The following is an 18,135-nucleotide window of genomic DNA, read 5'->3' as shown; positions in this document are numbered from 1 at the left end:
CCCACACTTTGGTTCCCATTCCCACCGGCTTCTTTCTAGAAGACATTCAGTACTTTTTCCTGTGACTTCAACCTGCTCTTCATTTGCCCCTTGTTGACATTTTTCATGCTCAAAATTCTTCCAACTAAGATAAGGGAGAGAAGAGAAGAGAAGAGAAGAGAAGAGAAGAGAAGAGAAGAGAAGAGAAGAGAAGAGAAGAGAAGAGAAAAAAAGAAATGGAAAAGAAAAGAAACGGAAAAGAGAAAAGAAAAGAGAAGAAAAGAAAAGAAAAGAAAAGAAAAGAAAAGAAAAGAAAAGAAAAGAAGAAAAAGCCCCTCTCCTTGGGCACTGTGACACTATCAGAATGTCAAATGCACATGTCCTTTGTCCCCACAATTCCATTTTAGGAACTTATTCTACAAAGATTCCTGTACACACACACATATATAAGGAAAACACAGGTAAACATGTACAAGTATGTTCAGTATAGCATAGTGTGAGAAAGCAAAGATTTCCAAATAAAACTCAAAAATTTAGAGAATATACTACAGCACAATAGCAGACTACATACATCTGCTTTATGTGAATAAAGGTCTGAAATACACAGGTAAAAATACAAGCTTTAGCAGACTATATGGCAATAAGCCCAATTTTTGGAAAGTAAATGTGTATCAATGTATGTATGTGATAGCACATTCACAGAAGAACCTGCAAGGATATACCCCAAACTATTAATGGTTATATATGGTTATATATGAGGGAATATATGGTGGTTATATATGAGGGAATGCATTTATAAAGATTGTTGTCAGTCATATTTGTATTTAATTTTTATTTTTTATTTTTAATTTCAGAAAGAAAGCAGGCATGTGAGCAGGGGAGAGGAGCAGAGGGAGACAGAGAGAATCCTAAGCAGGCTCCACACTCAGCACTGAGCCCAACATGGGGCTCGATCCCACAACCCTGGGACCACAACCCAACCTGAAATCAAGAGTCAGACGCTCCACTGTGAGTCATATTTTACATGTTTTAAACTTTTACAATGAGTACATATTGCTCTGATAACCAAAATAAAACAATAAAGATAAGAGGCTATCATAGAAAGGAAAAACAACTTTAATCAGCCTTTTCCACTGCACCTACTACATTACAACACAGTCCAAAATCCTTAATACTCTTGCCAGGGCTTTAGATGAGCTGGCACCCCTCTCCCAGGGACTCCACTTGTGACCACCTGCCACCTGACTCTGGCTAAGATCATCCACGATTTTCACGTGGCTGAACCTAACATCTGCTTTACATTTGTGCCTTATTTGACATCACAACAACCTTTGCCACAGCTGACCGTAACCGTTTTTGAAGACACCTTCTCTTGCTTTTCTTCCCTTAGAGGTTCTTTCATCTCTCTGGTCCCCTCTGTTGATGCATCCTTCCTGATTGGAGCTTGACTTCTGAAAATATTCAGGTGGCCACCTGTGGCCTGCTCCTCTGTAATCTACCCACAGCATCTGTTGGCAGCTTTAGACTAAAGGTTCCAAATGCACTGCTCTATTTCAAGTGGTCTCTTCTCAACTCCAGACTCATACATCCAGCTGCTTATGTGACCCCTCCACCTAGAAACTTCCAAGACATGTCAGACTCACGGAGCATTCACACAGGACTTAGGTCTATACACACGCACAGAGCTACTCTTTCTCCATTATTTCCTGTCTCAGTAAATGGCGCTACTACCCACGCAGCTGGGTAAGCCGGAAACCTGGGTGTCATCCTGGACTCCCCCTTCTTCTTCATCCCCACAACCAAATATTCACCAACCTATCATGCTGAACAGATCTTGAGTCTGTCTTCCTCTCTCCTTACAATGCCAAGCAGCTCTGATCTGGGCTGGAGCAGAAATTCCCTGACCGATCGCCTGCCAGCAATTTCCACCCCTCCCAATCCTTTCCCCCTTCGGTAGCCTCAGTGACCTTTGTAAATGAAATTCTGAAAATGAAATTCAGTACTCTTCTGCTTTAAACCCTTTCGTGGCTTCCCATTAGGAAGCTATTTTCAAATTTATGATCACAAGCATGTGTTCTTTCTGTAAAGGAGGAAAGTAAGAACGACAATTTTTAATTTTTAAAAATTTTTTTACATTTATTTATTTTTGAGAGACAGACAGAGACAGTGTGAGCAGGGGAGGAGCAGAGAGAGAGGGAGACACAGAATCAGAAGCAGGCTCCAGGCTCCGAGCTGTCAGCACAGAGCCCGATGCGGGGCTCGAACACACGAACCGTGAGATCATGACCTGAGCCGAAGTCAGACACTTAAATGACTGAGCCACCCAGGCACCCCAAGAACGATAATTTTTAAAGGACTCTGGTTACAAAGAGACCATCAGCATCGTGCAAGCGGGGGTTATGTCTGTTTAGTCTGATGTTGAAGCCCAGTGCCTGGCCAGGTCTCTGCACATAGCTGGCTCTAATAAATATGGCCTAACCAGATGAATGACTGAATGAATAAACCTAGGCTGGCCACAGAGTTGAGGAAGGCATATTTTTGTTGTTGCACCTTGTCCTGTAAGATGAAATATGTATTCATATTACATATATCACATACTCATACACATACATATACACAAATACTGATGGAAAGGGTGAAAGAAAAATACACAGGAGGGGTCACTGATGGAGAGAGGCACAGGCAGAGGGGTTAACCTTAATCGGGGAAGCAAAGTTAAGTGTAAACATAAATTTATCTGTGCATTACACATTGCACACACACAGTTTCTTTTTTGAGGGAAGAAAAGAAGTTGAGGCAGCATCCCCTGAGGGTTTCTATTCCCTTTGCGTTTAAAAAGCAAGATGATCGGGGCGCCTGGGTGGCGCAGTTGGTTAAGCATCCGACTTCAGCCAGGTCACGATCTCGCGGTCCGTGAGTTCGAGCCCCGCGTCAGGCTCTGGGCTGATGGCTCGGAGCCTGGAGCCTGTTTCCGATTCTGTGTCTCCCTCTCTCTCTGCCCCTCCCCCGTTCATGCTCTGTCTCTCTCTGTCCCAAAAATAAATAAACGTTAAAAAAAAAAATTAAAAAAAAATAAAATAAAATAAAAAAAATAAAAAGCAAGATGATCTACAAAGAATGAGGGAAAAGAGTGTGAAATATGAACATGAGAAAAGCAGCGAGAGTCGGAAATCCTTTCCAAGACTGATACGAGTGTCAGCTGGCTAGGTGTGCAGGGCTCAGGTTCTGTTCTGTGGTTTTTTTCCGGAGCTCTGCAAACGCTCAAGAGTCTGATTTTCTTTTTGGCCTCCTGTCCCTAAGACAATAGTTCCCCAGAGTCAGTATAAGAATTAAGCGTATCCTAAAAGCCTGGAAAACTCTAACAAAACAATTCCTGTGTCCCACCCCACAGAGATTCTGTGTTAGTAACAGGGGGCAGGGGTGGCTCTGGTGTGCAACTCAGTTTGGGAAGCACTGCCTTAAGGAGCCTCGCCTTGGTCTCTGGCCCACAGGGTCACTGGCCTCACAGATCACATTTTCTCCTCAGTCACCGTAATGACCACTGCTGAGCACACTGGGTTACTGATCAAAGCAGCCAGTCAAAACCACAGTGACATGCAATGTCCACTCTGTCTTTCCATCTAACAAGAAATAGCAACATGGAGGAGAGAGAAAATACAGATGTGGCTATCATGTACTCACACATGGCTTCCATAGGAAGGACAATTTCCTGGTGGGGTGCTACCAAGAATGGCCATCCCTGCTACAAGGGAAAAGGGAAAAAAACAGACCTCTTTCTCTATTATCTTCCCTGTTCTTCTGGCTCAAAACTAACACTTTATCTCCCTATCGAGAACATGGATCCAAGTATGCTTTGCAGCTGAACTCCTATCAGCTGAAAATAGTGCAGAGGAAAACAAAATTCAAAATTTTTAACCTTTTAACAGCTTCTTGTTCATGAAATGTGGGTTGCAATTTTACTTGAGACTTCTAAGATACCAGAGTTACAGAGACTAATACAGGGAAAGGCTGAACTCGTGCATTTCTTCAGCTGGCTACTGCAACTCTGTTTCCTAATTTGGTGTTCAGTTACACATGATTATCTCAACTTCTTACAAATAAAAGCAATTTTTGGGTACAAAGAGATCTCAGAATCATCTACTTCAATGCCTTGGAACGACAGATGAGAAAACAATGATGAGAAAGAATGCACAGGATTAAATATGAAATCTGGGAACGGAACCCAAGCTTCCTAACTCATGGTCCAGAGAGCGTTCCACCACACTCAACCCCAACTGTATGTAAGAAAAGAACTAGAGTTGGTGAAAATAGAGATTCACAAGTGTGATCAAATGCCTCATAAACAACAAAGAAAAACACGTCAAGTGAGGATTTCATTTAAAGGTGGACTATGAAACACCTGCACAGAGTCCTGCTTCAACCTCAATGCCACTGGAAAATAAACAGATATAAAGAGAACAGGAGAAGAGATAGTAACACAATTTTGGAAGCCGGAGAACAAATAGACTAGTGGCCAATGGCTCAGCAGACTGGAGAAAACCAGGACTATCTAGAAGCAATTTCATTTAAATTATAAACCATAAAGGCGCTGAGGGACTGGTAGCATCAGGTTCCTCTGGAAGTGGGGGTAGAGGTGGGGCACAGAATTGGCTGAAAGTCCATTTAAGAAGTAGAGAGACCCAATTCTCTCCCTCACTCCTTGAAGTAACTGCCTCCAACCCCCCATGCCCCACCTAGAAGATTGGTCTGAAAAGAGTCAGTAAGGGATTTTTGGACTAGAGGATTCTAGGCATAAGTGAGGATTGGGATTCCATACTGAAGAGAGATTACACGCTACAATTGTTACTGAATGTTGAGACACCCTAGCCTTGTACTTGGCTTTCTCACTAGTCATCTTTTTTCTGGAGAATCTGGTCAGTTAAAACAAACAAACAAAAAATAAATAAACAAATAAAAATGAAAAACGTAAAAATACTAACATTAGGATTTCCTAAACAAAACAAAAACAAATACCTCAGCCACGTCATCCTAGAATGAAGCTAAACACAATATGCTATCAAAGAACCTCCAGTCATCCTTTTAGATAGCTAATCTAAAACAGGAGGGAACAATAAGACTTTCTGGATATTAGGTAAAACACCTAACAGAGAAACAACAAAGCAACTTGGAAGAGAGAGAAAAATCACAGGAAGAAGAAAGTTTAAAAAAATTCAAAACTCTAGCATCTTCAGATATCTGAGAAAAAGTACATTCATGAAATAAGGACAAGATATTATCGGAAAGAGAGAGAGAGAAATAAAAATATTAAGTCTTAGAAATTAAAATGATGACAGATTGAAGAGTCAATAGAAGGCTTGAAAGACACAATTCAGGAAATGGCCAAGAAAGGTGAATAAAAAAACAGAGATGGAAAGCTGGAAAGTTTGGGGAACAATTCACAATAGCCAAGTCCAAAAAATAGTGTTCATCATCAAAGAAAATGGAGGGGAAGTGATTGCAAAGGAAAGAAATTTCCCAGCATCAAAGGGCATTTTTCCCCCCAGGACTGGAGGACATCTTTCACCCAGAACTAAAGGACGCTGTTTTCCCTTTAAAGATAAGACAAGAATGGGGAGAGGGAAGGGGACCGGGTTTCCACAGCGAGGAGGCTGAGTTTCCAGCACATTAAATGCAAAGAGAACAACTATACCAAGGTACATCATAATGGAATTTCCCAAAAGAGTTTTTCATACCAAGGATTTTAAGTCCAAATGGCAGGAACTACTCAAGAACAACACTGGAAGGCAGAGGCTTCAAAATTCTCAGTAGAGATGATTTCTGCTTAAGAATTATAAAGTTAGGGGGCACCTGGGTGGTGCAGTCGGTTAAGCGTCCGACTTCAGCCAGGTCACGATCTCGCGGTCCGGGAGTTCGAGCCCCGCGTCGGGCTCTGGGCTGATGGCTCAGAGCCTGGAGCCTGTTTCCGATTCTGTGTCTCCCTCTCTCTCTGCCCTTCCCCCGCTCATGCTCTGTCTCTCTCTGTCCCAAAAATAAATAAACGTTGAAAAAAAAAATTTAAAAAAAAGAATTATAAAGTTAGTCAAGCCGTCAGTTAAAAGCCAGGGGAACAAAGGCATTGTCAGACCTGCAAGTCTCAAAAACTTAGCTCTTCTTACACCTTTCCTCCATAAGGAACTGGAGACTGTGTGAAGCAGTGAACCAACAAAGAGTAAGTCATTAAGTTCCAGAGACCAGTGGCTCCGATACAAGAGAGGCAAAAGGAGTCTGCAGGAGAGCAGTGAAGGGGAAGCCCTAGCTGTTTGGGGGCCAAGAAAGCAACCTAGACAGAGACAAGATCAGAAGGGTCTGAGAGGAACTGACTCCAAACAGATGAACTTGGTGCATTCACTATGTGGTCGACTGAGAGATTTACAACTGGGGTAGAGTCTCAGGTTGAATATTCCTAAGTACATCCAAAATGAAGAGATTAAAAAAAAAAGTCAGTACAGTATTCACTGTGTAGTTTTGTGAGGAAAAGTAATCAAACTACATTCCAGGGCTCCTCTGTGGAAAGTACGACATAGTTCTAACAAAGTAAATGCTGCATATTGATCTTACCAAAATTACAATACAATTACAATATTGGGAGGATGGGGGTTGGGAAATTTGCATGAGAGGGGAGAGGAGCAGGGGTAGATGAACCCGGGCTAAACTTTTTCATCAGTAGATAACCACTGAAACGTTAATTTATGTTAATTAAAGATATAGAAGTGATTGTTAACATAATCAGCTAAAGTTAAAAATACTTGCCTCTCAGGAACAAAAACTGGAGGGGGACATGCTCTTTTTCACAACAAATCTTGTATTACTCACTCGTCTACTTACATAAACTTTTAAAAAATAATTATATACAACACTTTGCCAAAAGTAAAAAAAAAATTTTTTTTCCATTTACAAAAACTGGAAGTGAGGACTCATGTCAAACATCTCACAACAGGACACGACACGTAGAAACACAAGAACGCCACTTCTGGCACCTATTATGTGCCAGGCACTGTGCGAGATGCAGAAGACATTAACAGGTAACAACACAGAAAAAGTCCCTTTTCAGGAAACTGATGTTCCATAATAAAACTAAACGTAAGGGGGCACCTGGGTGGTTCAGTTGGTTAAGCGTCCAACTCTTGGTTTCAGTTCAGGTCATGATCTCCTGGTTCATGAGTTCGAGCCCCACATCAGGCTCTGCGCTGGCAGCACGGAGCCTGCTTGGGGTTCTCTCTCACCCTCTCTCTCTGCCCCTCTCTCACCCTCTCTCTCTGCCCCTCGTGCCATCTCTGTCTCTCTCAAAATAAATAAATAAACTTAAAAAAAAAAAACTAAATGTATGACAGGATAGGAATGTATCTACTAGAAGCAGCAACACATACAGCTTGAATGACCCTGAGAAATTTCACCAGAGTGAAGGGAAAAGACCCCAGATCGCAGCAGAGTGAAGAGGAAACGGGTAGTATCCCTACACAACATTTAGGGATTCTCCCTTAACAAAGATAGAAAAATGGGGTGAGAGACGGAGAGGGATATTAGGGTTGAGGAAGGTTCTTTAATTTTTAATATAGGGGTATCTGAGCATTAATTCACTTATTCCTTCAGTCATTCAAAAGACACTTATTGAGCACCACAACAGTGTTCCTATGCAGCTTATGACCTACTGGGGGACAGAGGCAATAAACAAAACACACAAAGTTAATTTCAGGTAGAGATAAATGCTCTGAAGTCAAATAAAGCAGGTGAAGGGAACAGAGAGTTAACAGTGCTATTTGGGATCGATGAGTAAGGGAGGACAGCGAGCTCTAAGGGGTGGCATCTGAAGGAGAACTGAATGAAGCCCCAAGAGCAAGAATCCTAGACAGAAAAGGGTTGGGAGGTGAGAGCAGGTGGAGAGGAGGATGAGAAGAGCATTCCGGGAAGGAGGGGGACACATCGAGGGACAGTGAGGGGCCGGTGTAGCTGGAGCACCATGAGAGACAGGCATAGCAAGAAGACATGGGGACAAGGAGGTGGCAGAGGTCTTATGGTACACGGTTAGGAGCCTGCACTTCATACTGTTTGTAGAGAAGCCACTGCACCTAGTATAAAAGTATAATACAGAAGAATCCCCATGGCTGTTGTGTGAACTCAGATCATAAGGTAATGAATAGAGGCAGGAAGAGGGCTGAGGAAGTGATTCGAAGTCCCAGCAAGACATGGTGAAGGCCTGGGTTTAGACTCAGGTACGAGTTGGGAGATGAGGGGTGCTTGGGCTTGGGATAGATGCTAATGGGTCCGACATGAGGTGTGAAGGAAAGGCAGCGATCCAGGAAGACTTTAGGTTTGAGGGATTGAGCAACTGGGTGAAGTCACTGCCGAGATGATGAAAAGAGGAAGAAGTGTAGGTTTAGAAAACAAACCAGAAGTTGGTTTTGGAGATGCCATGTTTGCAAGAGTATAGCCAAGTGGAGAGGTAAAGCAAGCAGCTGAAAAGCCAGGGAGAGACAGAGATCAGGGAGGCAGATATGGAAGTCATTACCAAATAGATGGAAATGACTATCACCTAAGTAGTGAGCTGAGATGGGAAGCGGCCAGAGCACAAAGCTGTTGGCACTCCAACGTTTAGAGGCCAGGACTAGGAAGAGAAGAATCCAGCAGAGGGGACAGAAAAGACAAGCGCGGTTGCAAGCGGAATCAAAATGGAGCAGCACCACAGAAGCCATGCACAGAAAGAATTTCAGGAAGGAGGGAGTGGTCAGCTGTGCCCAGTGCTGCTAACGATAAGCATGAGCTCCGTGATCAAGGGCCAGGGCCTCCATGACTCATGATGAATGAACAATGCGCTGAGATAACATATCTTATCCATAAATGCACTCAGACTACTTAATAAACCGGAATAGTAACCCTCAGTTCATCTAGAACACCAATGCTCTGTTTCCATGAATGCCTCATCACACAGCCAGCCCTCCCTCCTTCAGGATTCTCCTGGGAAGCAACCCAGGAGATCCCCAGGCCTGAGAAATACAAGCAGCTCTCGTGGGTAGGCTTAAAAGAAATGGGGTAGCAGACCAGTGCGCACAGCAAAGAGAATCAGGTGTGCTTGGGTAGGACAGAACCATTCCACAGGTTTCTATATTTTTCTAACTCACAGCCTGTGAGAGAAAAATTAATGAAATCATTCCACCCATCTTCCATAGTCCTTGAAACTGCAAAATATCTTCAGTTTCTGCCACTTCCGATTACTGTTTCTAAACCCCTTTTCTCCCACTATTTGTCATATGATGCAGCACCTGACTTTTTTTTTTATTATTATTATTAATCAGGTTTACTAAGGTTTAACTTATTATACACGGGAAAAAAATTTACCCTAAGTCTGATGCGTTTTGACTAATGTGTAGTCATGTAACCTCCAGGACAATTAAGATACAGAGTATTTCCATCACCCCAAAGAGCCTTCCCTTGCCCCTCCACACTCAATCTTCTCTGCTTGCTTCTGGTCCTTGGCAAGCAACCATCCGATGTCTCCCTACAGTTTTGCCTTTTCGGAATGTCATATACACGGAATCAAATCATACACAGCCTCTTCTATCTGGCTTCTTTCACTAAGCAGAACACTTTTGAGATTTATCCATGTTGTTGTCCTGGATCAGTAATCTGTTCCTTTTTGCTACTGAACACTATTCCATTGTGTGGATGTACCATAGCTATCCATTTGCCAGCTGGTGGACATTTATTTCCACGTTTTGCTAATTATGAATAAAACTTCTATAAACTTTCACTAGAGGGTCTTTTGTGGACACGGGTTTTCATTTCTCAAGTCAATACCTAGCAGTGGGGTTGCTGGGTCATGTAGCATCTAGCTTCTGTCCACTGAGAATAGCTAAACATCTACTGAGCACTTACTTTCTCTCACACAATGTTCCAAGCTCTTTATATGCCTTATGTTATTTAATTCTCAAAACAGCAAGTTTAATCAAGTTATTATTATCCCTGCCTTTTTGATGAAGAAACTAAGGCACCAAGGGGTTAGGTGACTTGTCCAAGATCACACAGCTAGTAGGCAACAGGGCCAGGCCTCTCAAACCCAGGAATCACATGGCAAAGTGCAAACTCTCAACCATTTTGCTTTGCTGCCTCCCTCAAGTCAAATGCGTGACATCTGAGAGATGAATTTACAAAATTCTGCCTGTGTTTGGACCAAAAATGGTCATTGCTGACTATTCCTTTCCCCTCTTCAAATCATGGCGATGAATACGCCTGAACTCTAGACCACTGCAACAACGGCATGCCGTTTTATTTATTTTATTTTTTATTTTTTTAAAGTTTTTTTTTTTTTTTTTTAATGTTTGTTTATTTTTGACAGAGGCAGAGCATGAGCGGGAGAGGGGCAGAGAGAAAGGGAGACACAGAATCCAAAGCAGGCTCCAGGCTTTGAGCTGTCAGCACAGAGCCCAACGCGGGGCTCGAACTCACAGACTGCGAGATCATGACCTGAGCCAAAGTCGGATGCTCACCCGACTGAGCCACCCAGGCACCCCGGCATGCCGTTTTAAAGTCAGAACTTTATAGAACATTATGAAGAAGTGCTTTTAACCATGTCACAGAAGCTTATAAATGTTAACCTATTAATGTTCAATAACAACTGTAAAGGAAGCTGAAAGTCAGCCCACTTCTACAGTAAATACTGTCCTCTGGAGACTTTTCCACTCTCATGACTAAGAGGTCCTGTTATTAAGAAAATTACAGGGACTCTGGAATCAGACAGACCTGGATTTAAATTCTGGCTCTGCTCGGTAGTGGACAGGTGCATATATATGTCCTCGCACATAAAAGCTGGTGTGAATTAAGTCCTAATTTGCAGGGTAGTCCTAAAGATTTGATGACACAACATGGTTGAAACACTGAACACGGTGTCTTATGTGTTTAATAAATCTCCTCTCCCCCATTCCCCTTCTCTTCCACAGTATACTGCTGAGCCTCTGAAATTAGCATGATAGAGGCTGGTTCCTTAGCAAAGTTGTATCAGTCTATTCATTTTCCACCCAAATAGCAGCAAAGGAGAGACTGGACAGAAGTGCTTCTCTAAAATTTCATATTTCACCTTTAAAAAAAAAGTCATGCAAAAGGTTGCACTTTATATTCCACAGTATAATCAAAAATATTTTAATATAAAAGCATTTTACATTTCCCTCCAGCTAAATGACTTAGCTTTTTCCTGAAATTTTTAAGAATATTTGTTTAAGGAAGATTCCCGACTATATGGTGGCTTCACTTACCTGCTGCCACACTGCCACTTTCCTTTTTAAGTTTTTTTTTATTTATTTATTTTGAGAGAGAGACATTGTGAATGGGGGGGGTGGGGTTAGAGAGAAAGGGAGACAGAGAATCCCATGCCGGCTCTGCACTGTCAGCACGGAGCCTGACATGGGGCTCGAACCCACAAAACCATGAGATCATGACCTGAGTGGATAAAGCAGTAGCCTAGAAGTCTAAGACTTCAGAACGAGCCCACACACTCCCATCATTCTCTCCTGGCTGCAACGTCTTAACATCATTTTCACATTTACCCTATATATAACTCAGTCCAGTTTATAGTCTAGGCTCCAAAAGCTTCAAATTCTCCACATAAGCCTCAAATTCTCCGTTACTCCTGTGTGCAGCCTCCTGGCCTCTTCAATTGAAGAGATACTAGTTGCAATCTGCTTTCTGAGACAAATCTCTGGTACAGCTACAAGAATAAACACAAATACTGCAAACCTGGAAATGTTTTTCAAATAAAAATAAGACACTGACCAAGCATGACCTTAAGTAAAGTGGGATGACAGAAGACAGTTTTTTTTTTTAAATCAACTGAAAAGAATTTAATGTATGAATCCAGAGAAACCAAAGGATTTAATTCAGCTATGCTAACAGAATGTGGCTTCTCAGAGTTTTATATGCAGTATGATAAAGGACATAATTTAATCCCTAAAACATATTTCCATGAAATAGCATTATTTTCCTCATACAACTTTTTGTCTTAAAATAAATGCCACATACTCCCTTCCACTGATGCCATACACACTCATAAGTACGTTATCCAAAAGTCCCCAGATGTTTTAAGTAACAACTTGTGAGGTCACTGAAATTTTATTTTCATTGTTATCAAAAGCCCCATGAATTCTTTTTTCTCCCAAACCTCTGTTCTGGAAGGTAGGGATGGGGAGTCCTTGTGTATGAGATCTTGACCCACAGGACAGTGGGCCCTAGAAAAATAAATGACTTTTGCTTTCAGAAGCTATTTTCAGAAGCTAACATATAGAAATGGATTCTTGTTAGCAGTCCATGTGGACTAACTGAAAAATAAAGAATCAGGGAACCTCGACTCAACAAATTATCTGGGAGCCTACATCTTGCCAGCATGTTACAGAAAGGACGACTCCTGTCATCCCAGAGTTGACAGTCTTAGAGGAGAGCTCGAGGCGCTGTTCAAATATAAAAGAAGGGCATCTTACCCCGACTGGATGAGTGGAGAGTATGAGGAGTCAGAAAAGGCCTCCTGGAGGCAGGAACATCACCTGAAGGATGAGGAAGCATCAATAAATACAACGGACAAATACCAGGGGGTGGTGTCGAGCAGCAGAGACCAGTTGGAGGGTCAGACCTGAGTCCCAAACTTGCTCCTGCAACAACTGGGATACGACCATGTTTTTCTCACCTGTGATATGCGATGGCTAGATTATGTCAGCTTGCCTTAACCCTTGCTGTGCACCAGAATCATCTGGGGGCTTTCTAGCAATACTGGCTCCCTCCTCTAGAAATGTGGTTTCAACTGGGGGGCATCTGTGTTTCTTTCAACAGCTTTCCAGGTGATGCTACTCTGCAGCCAGGGCTGGGAACCCCTGGATGAGAGGTCTCTCATGTCTGTGGTTCTCAGCATCTAGAGCACAATAACATCCACTGGGGAGCTTTTGAAGAATCCCAAGGCAGGTTGCATGCCAAACAGTTAACCCAGAATCTCTGCGTGTGGGACCCAGGCATTTGTAGTTTTTAAAGTTCCCAGGCTGATTCCAAGGTGCAGCCAAGGTTGACAGAACCACTGCTCTAGGTCCCCTTAATACTTCCATTTCCTATTACAGCCACTGAAGGATGGGGAAAAAAAGGAAAGAGAAACTTTTAAGTCTCTCCCTCTCTTTTATTTCAAATTAAAAAGAGAACTGAATGTCAAAGACCACTGATGGATTTTAAATGGCGTTGTAGTGGGGTGCCTCAATGGCTCAGTCGGTTAAGCATCTGACTTCAGCTCAGGTCATGATCTCACAGTTTGTGGGTTCGAGCCCCATGTCGGGCTCTGTGCTGACAGCTCAGAGCCTGGAGCCTGCTTCAGATTCTATGTTTCCCTCTCTCTCTGCTCCTCCCCTGCTCATTCATTCATTCATTCTCTCTCTCTCTTTCTCTCTCCCAAAGAGAAATAAACGTTGAAAAAAAATTTTTAATAAGGTTGTAGCACACAGTAGAGTTGATTTTGGACCTGTACACAATTCATGCCGATGCAGGACAGGTAAAAAATGCCCATTCCAAAATGCTCTCAGTTCTAAATTTAAAATTCAGTGGAATACATATAAAATGACTCCATGGCGTGTTTTCTGCAATACTGAGTTAGAATTTGATTTGCATGGCTGACTAGAATATGAACATTACATTCCCTACCCCCAAGGTTACTTAAATCCACTTATTAGGGCAATGGTGAACTAAACAAACAGTAATTAGAAACACTCCAGACTACCTTTTAACTCTGTTGCTAAATTATATTTTTCTTGCACCGAAGCCCATACACACAGCATGTCCACAAGCATCACACAAAACCAAAACCTCAGAAATATTTACATTAATAAGAGCATAAGCTCCTGTGGGTCTTCACATTGGATTCTGCCGGGAAGGAAGGCCTGCTTTGGAAGAGGGCTGTTCATTACTGTTATTTCTCACATCTGGGTAAATAAAGCACTGCCCACATGTGGTTAGAAATCCCAGGAGAAAATGAATTCTCCATGGGTCTGAAAATGAAGAACACCTCTGATAGACTGCCTCATTTCCTGAAATGAGTCAGAAATGAAAGTAATTCTTCAGCAAAGAACATCTGCACCGTGGCACAGCTTACAAAATAATGCCAGATGATACCCGTGGCTGAGAGGCCGGGCCTGAGGACGGAGGGAGGGCCTGGAGAACAGGACGGGTGGCCTCGGCACTGCACTTCGTCTCAGAGTCGCCGCTGCTAGCTTAGAGGGTCTGCAAATCCAATGAGCGGCCGGTCATCTCAGTCTCAGCTGTAAATCTTGATTAGCAGTAAGACTGCTTACATTCCATTAGAAAGCTGGCCCCTCTCCAAAGGGTAGAAGCAGCCAGAAAGGATTCATGTGCCATCGTGGGCACGGAAACAGCAATTCTTACAAGAAAAACTGTTCTACTTAACTAAAAATAGTTTCTGCCTGTTCATGATTCAGATAGACCTTTCTTCCATAGGAGGAAGGACAGCGGCGTGATATGACCTAATGCTGCCAGGGGAAGCCCCTCCTTCCACATTATTCAGGAAGGACGTTGTGGCATATGGTCAGGGGCTGGAGGGTAAGGAAGACTGAAATACCTTTCACAGCAACTAATAAGGGCCAATAAACAGGAAGGTGAAAAAAAGGGCTGCCTTTACCCAAACCGAATGTCAGTTGTTTTTATTAGGTAGCTCATCCCTCTTCTCTCCATAATGTGTATTTAAAAGGAATCCAAATCCATCATTTGTAATGGAGGCAAGGGTTGGGGAAGGTACCTAGAAACAACTTAAATGCCCATTAAATGGTCACTAGTTACATTAAAATACAGGACATATACAATGGAATACAATGTAGTCATACAGAGGGTGTGTAGATACCGAGAGATCTGTGTTTTGTGTGATACATTAAGATCAGAGAAAAAATGTACCTGGACTCCGCATAGTAAACATTTGTGTAAATATATTTAAAGAGGTTGCCTTAGTGTGGAAGGAAGGGACTAGGAGAGCATTCAATTTCCTTTTATAACCTTGAATACAGTTTGAATTATCTTTTCATGTTCTTACCCTCCCTCTTTAACAATAGGCACTAACTAGGTAGAAGGCTATTTTTGGTTTCTTCTTTTTACTAGTCTCTATATAAAATAAATGAAGGTTATTTTAAATAGATGTTATGTGCTAAATTGTGTCTCCTCAAAATCCTCAAAATGCTGAAGCCTTAACTCCCCATACACAGAATATAACTGTATGCACCTTAAAGAGGTGATGAAGTTAAAATGAGGCCATTTGAGTGATCCCTGATCCAAGCTGACTGGCTTTAAAGAGAAGATCCAGACAGAAAGACCCCACACGCAAAGATATGCACACATAGAGAAAAGACCATATGAGGACACAGCGAGAAGGTGGCAGCTGCAAGCCAAGGAGAGAAGCCTCAGAAGAAACCAAATGTGCCAACACTTTGACCTTGGACTTCCACCCTCCAGAACTATGAGAAAATAAATTTATCTATAAACCAACAGATGAATGAAGTTCAACTAACACAACATGGGGAGAGGCACCCATAAAAGTATTTAATGTGTCAAAAACCCACAATGTCTGCTATGATTCATCCCTTGGCATGCATCATAGCGGACAAAGAAATCGGGGCCACATTTGGTACGCAAAGACACCGGGGCTCACTGTGCCTCTGACATCAGAGTCACCCCCCTTTAAGTGGCTTGTGTCAGGAACAGAACAGGTTTCCAAACTCCCTAGTCAGGACTCCATTTGCTCATTCACTTACCATTTATGGTATTTTTAACAAGTCCCATAACTTGAAGGACTAGCACTCAAGAGATTTATTAGCGTCTTTTAAAGGCCTGGTTCATGTTCAAAAGGCTTTCTTCCTGTGCTGATAACTAGTGAAAAGGAAGGTATCACAGTAATATTATTAATTCAATTAAAAAAATTAAAAAAAAAAAAAAAACCTTGGTGCCAGAGTTTTTTTTTAAACATCCAGAAAAACAAATGACATGCCACTTTTGTGTGCCAACCTTATTTTTTATACTTTAACACATGTGGTCTCAGACCATCATGCAATATATTAAAAATATGGCGGCCCAATGCTGAAATTTCTTTATGACATTTTATAGATGTTTTACAAATTGATCTTTTCTTTAAAAATAGAATTTAAAAATCAAAGATATATTAAAATCACAGACTTTGCCTATAGAGTCTACAACCGAGAAGTGGGCTAAGATCCAGGCACATGAAAATAAGATTAAAACTTGAAGATAAATATTTGGTACAGTCAGTTCAGGCTTCATTCAGAGAAAGGTGGAATCAACTTTTGCCTTGAATGGTACGGGAAACTTTCACCAAGGGCAAATGCTGTAAGCCAATCTGGGATTAGATACATAAAAGTTAAGGAGAAGTGATGTATGTGCACATCTATCTTGCTACTAGTCTAAAGTTTTGAAGGTAAGAACTTTACCTACGATCCTAACGGAGTGTCTGGCAAATAATAGCCATTTGCAGGAGAAACAGCTGGGGAAGTACACCTTTGTGTAAGAATCTAGTGCAGATTCTTGTAAGGAGGTTGTGGGGTATAAAGTCAAAGAAGTCGGGGTCAACCTGTACACATGTTGAAATCTGGGCTTTATCCCTATGCAGTGTGGACTCTTAGAAGGTGTGTCTGGAGGAGAATGTTACAAAGAACACAGATGGGACCAGCAGTGATGTGCAGAAGGGAACAGAGGTGGTAGGGGAATGACAAGGATCGATCAATCAAGAGGTGTCAGGGGGTTAATCAGGTGACCTCTTGGGGAGGCTCAGCCTCCCAATGCGTGAAATGGGCATCATACTACCTATCTTCATAGGACTGTTATGAATGCTAACAGGACATAACACATGGCTTGATAGTAAGCATTTAAGGAAATATCATTGCTATTACATTTATCTCTCTACACTGAAAGATATGGAAGAAAATGAGAGAGATTACAAGTGTAAGGTATTCATCTAGGGTGCATCTACTTAGGCTCTCCTCAAGTGCCTTAAACAGTGATAATGGCTGTCATCTTTTTTGGAAGTGGAGTGTGCTATATTTATACCCTAGTTCTCCAGAACTTAACACATCGATCCAGTAGACCCAGGAGGAACAGATGTCTGGAATGGTCTTTAAAATCAAGACACTCGAAAATGAATTTTTAAGTTGTTTTTATATAAAAGTAACTAACAGGCTAATGCCAATCAGTTTTGAAACACTAAATTAATGGACTCAGCTATAAGTCCAGGAAAACCATTTTCATAATGAAAATGCCAACGCCTTTTTAATTAAGGATGGAATTGCCAACATAAAAGACTTAAGATAAATGAGAAATCATTCCTTTCTCTCAAAAATGAAAGATCCTGATAACTCTGTGAATTATTTTGAGCTATGGATTACGAGAAATTGTTTAGGATCTAAGCTACAGGATTTTCCAACTACATAATAATCACTTCATACTGGGGCTGACAGCCTCAGCCCAAATTTGGTGCTCTGGCTTTTCAAGTTCTTTTTTTTTAATTATTGTCAGGGGGCCGGCCTCTGGTCCTATATTTAGAGTCATTAGATATGAAGCTCTACTGAAGATAATGGCACTTTGTCAAACACAAAGCAATGTTAACTTTTTTGTAAGTTTGACCTTACAAGATTTACTATACATAAAAAAGTATACGCACATGTATATAACGATGTGTATCTGTGGTAAAGCTTTACCAACTTAATTGTTATCTATCGGTCATCATAAAATAAATACATCAGAGATCTGTGTACTATTTTGATTCTCAATATTAATGATCTATTTAAAAACTATTTACTCTTTGGCCCCAGACCAGGTTTCCATATTTACTACATCACCGGAAGTTGTACTACTTAACATTAATAAAAAAAAAACAAAACCCTACAAAATTACTCAAAAGGGCTAACACAAAGGGAGCAAAATAAAACATCACTGGGTACTTTTGCCAGAGCCAACAGGGACTTTCCAATAAACACCTAGGCTAAGATGAAGACGGCAGTTGGCAAACAAATTAGTAGGCTAAGACCAACACAGAAAAAGGCATGCAAACACTTCAGCAGAACGTGATGACTATTGATAGACATCAACCAACAC

General features: G+C 41.6%; 1 protein-coding gene across 2 annotated transcripts in view; it reads right to left on the bottom strand.

Moving 5' to 3' along the window:
- Positions 1-18,135, bottom strand: part of ANO6 (anoctamin 6) — a 198,507-nt gene that overhangs the window by 138,018 nt on the left and 42,354 nt on the right. The window contains exon 2 of one of the 2 annotated variants that reach the window (XM_047865899.1): positions 12,480-12,542. The exons of the other annotated variant lie outside the window; for it this stretch is intronic. Coding sequence (XP_047721855.1) covers positions 12,480-12,542 — 63 coding nt within the window. The remainder of the gene's footprint in view (positions 1-12,479; positions 12,543-18,135) is intronic. 2 annotated transcript variants of the gene reach the window in all.

The sequence above is a fragment of the Prionailurus viverrinus genome, chromosome B4 (genome assembly GCF_022837055.1).
Source record: "Prionailurus viverrinus isolate Anna chromosome B4, UM_Priviv_1.0, whole genome shotgun sequence".
Lineage (NCBI taxonomy): Eukaryota > Metazoa > Chordata > Mammalia > Carnivora > Felidae > Prionailurus > Prionailurus viverrinus.
Note: the sequence above shows the minus strand (reverse complement) of the source record. Positions and strands in the feature narration are given on the sequence as shown.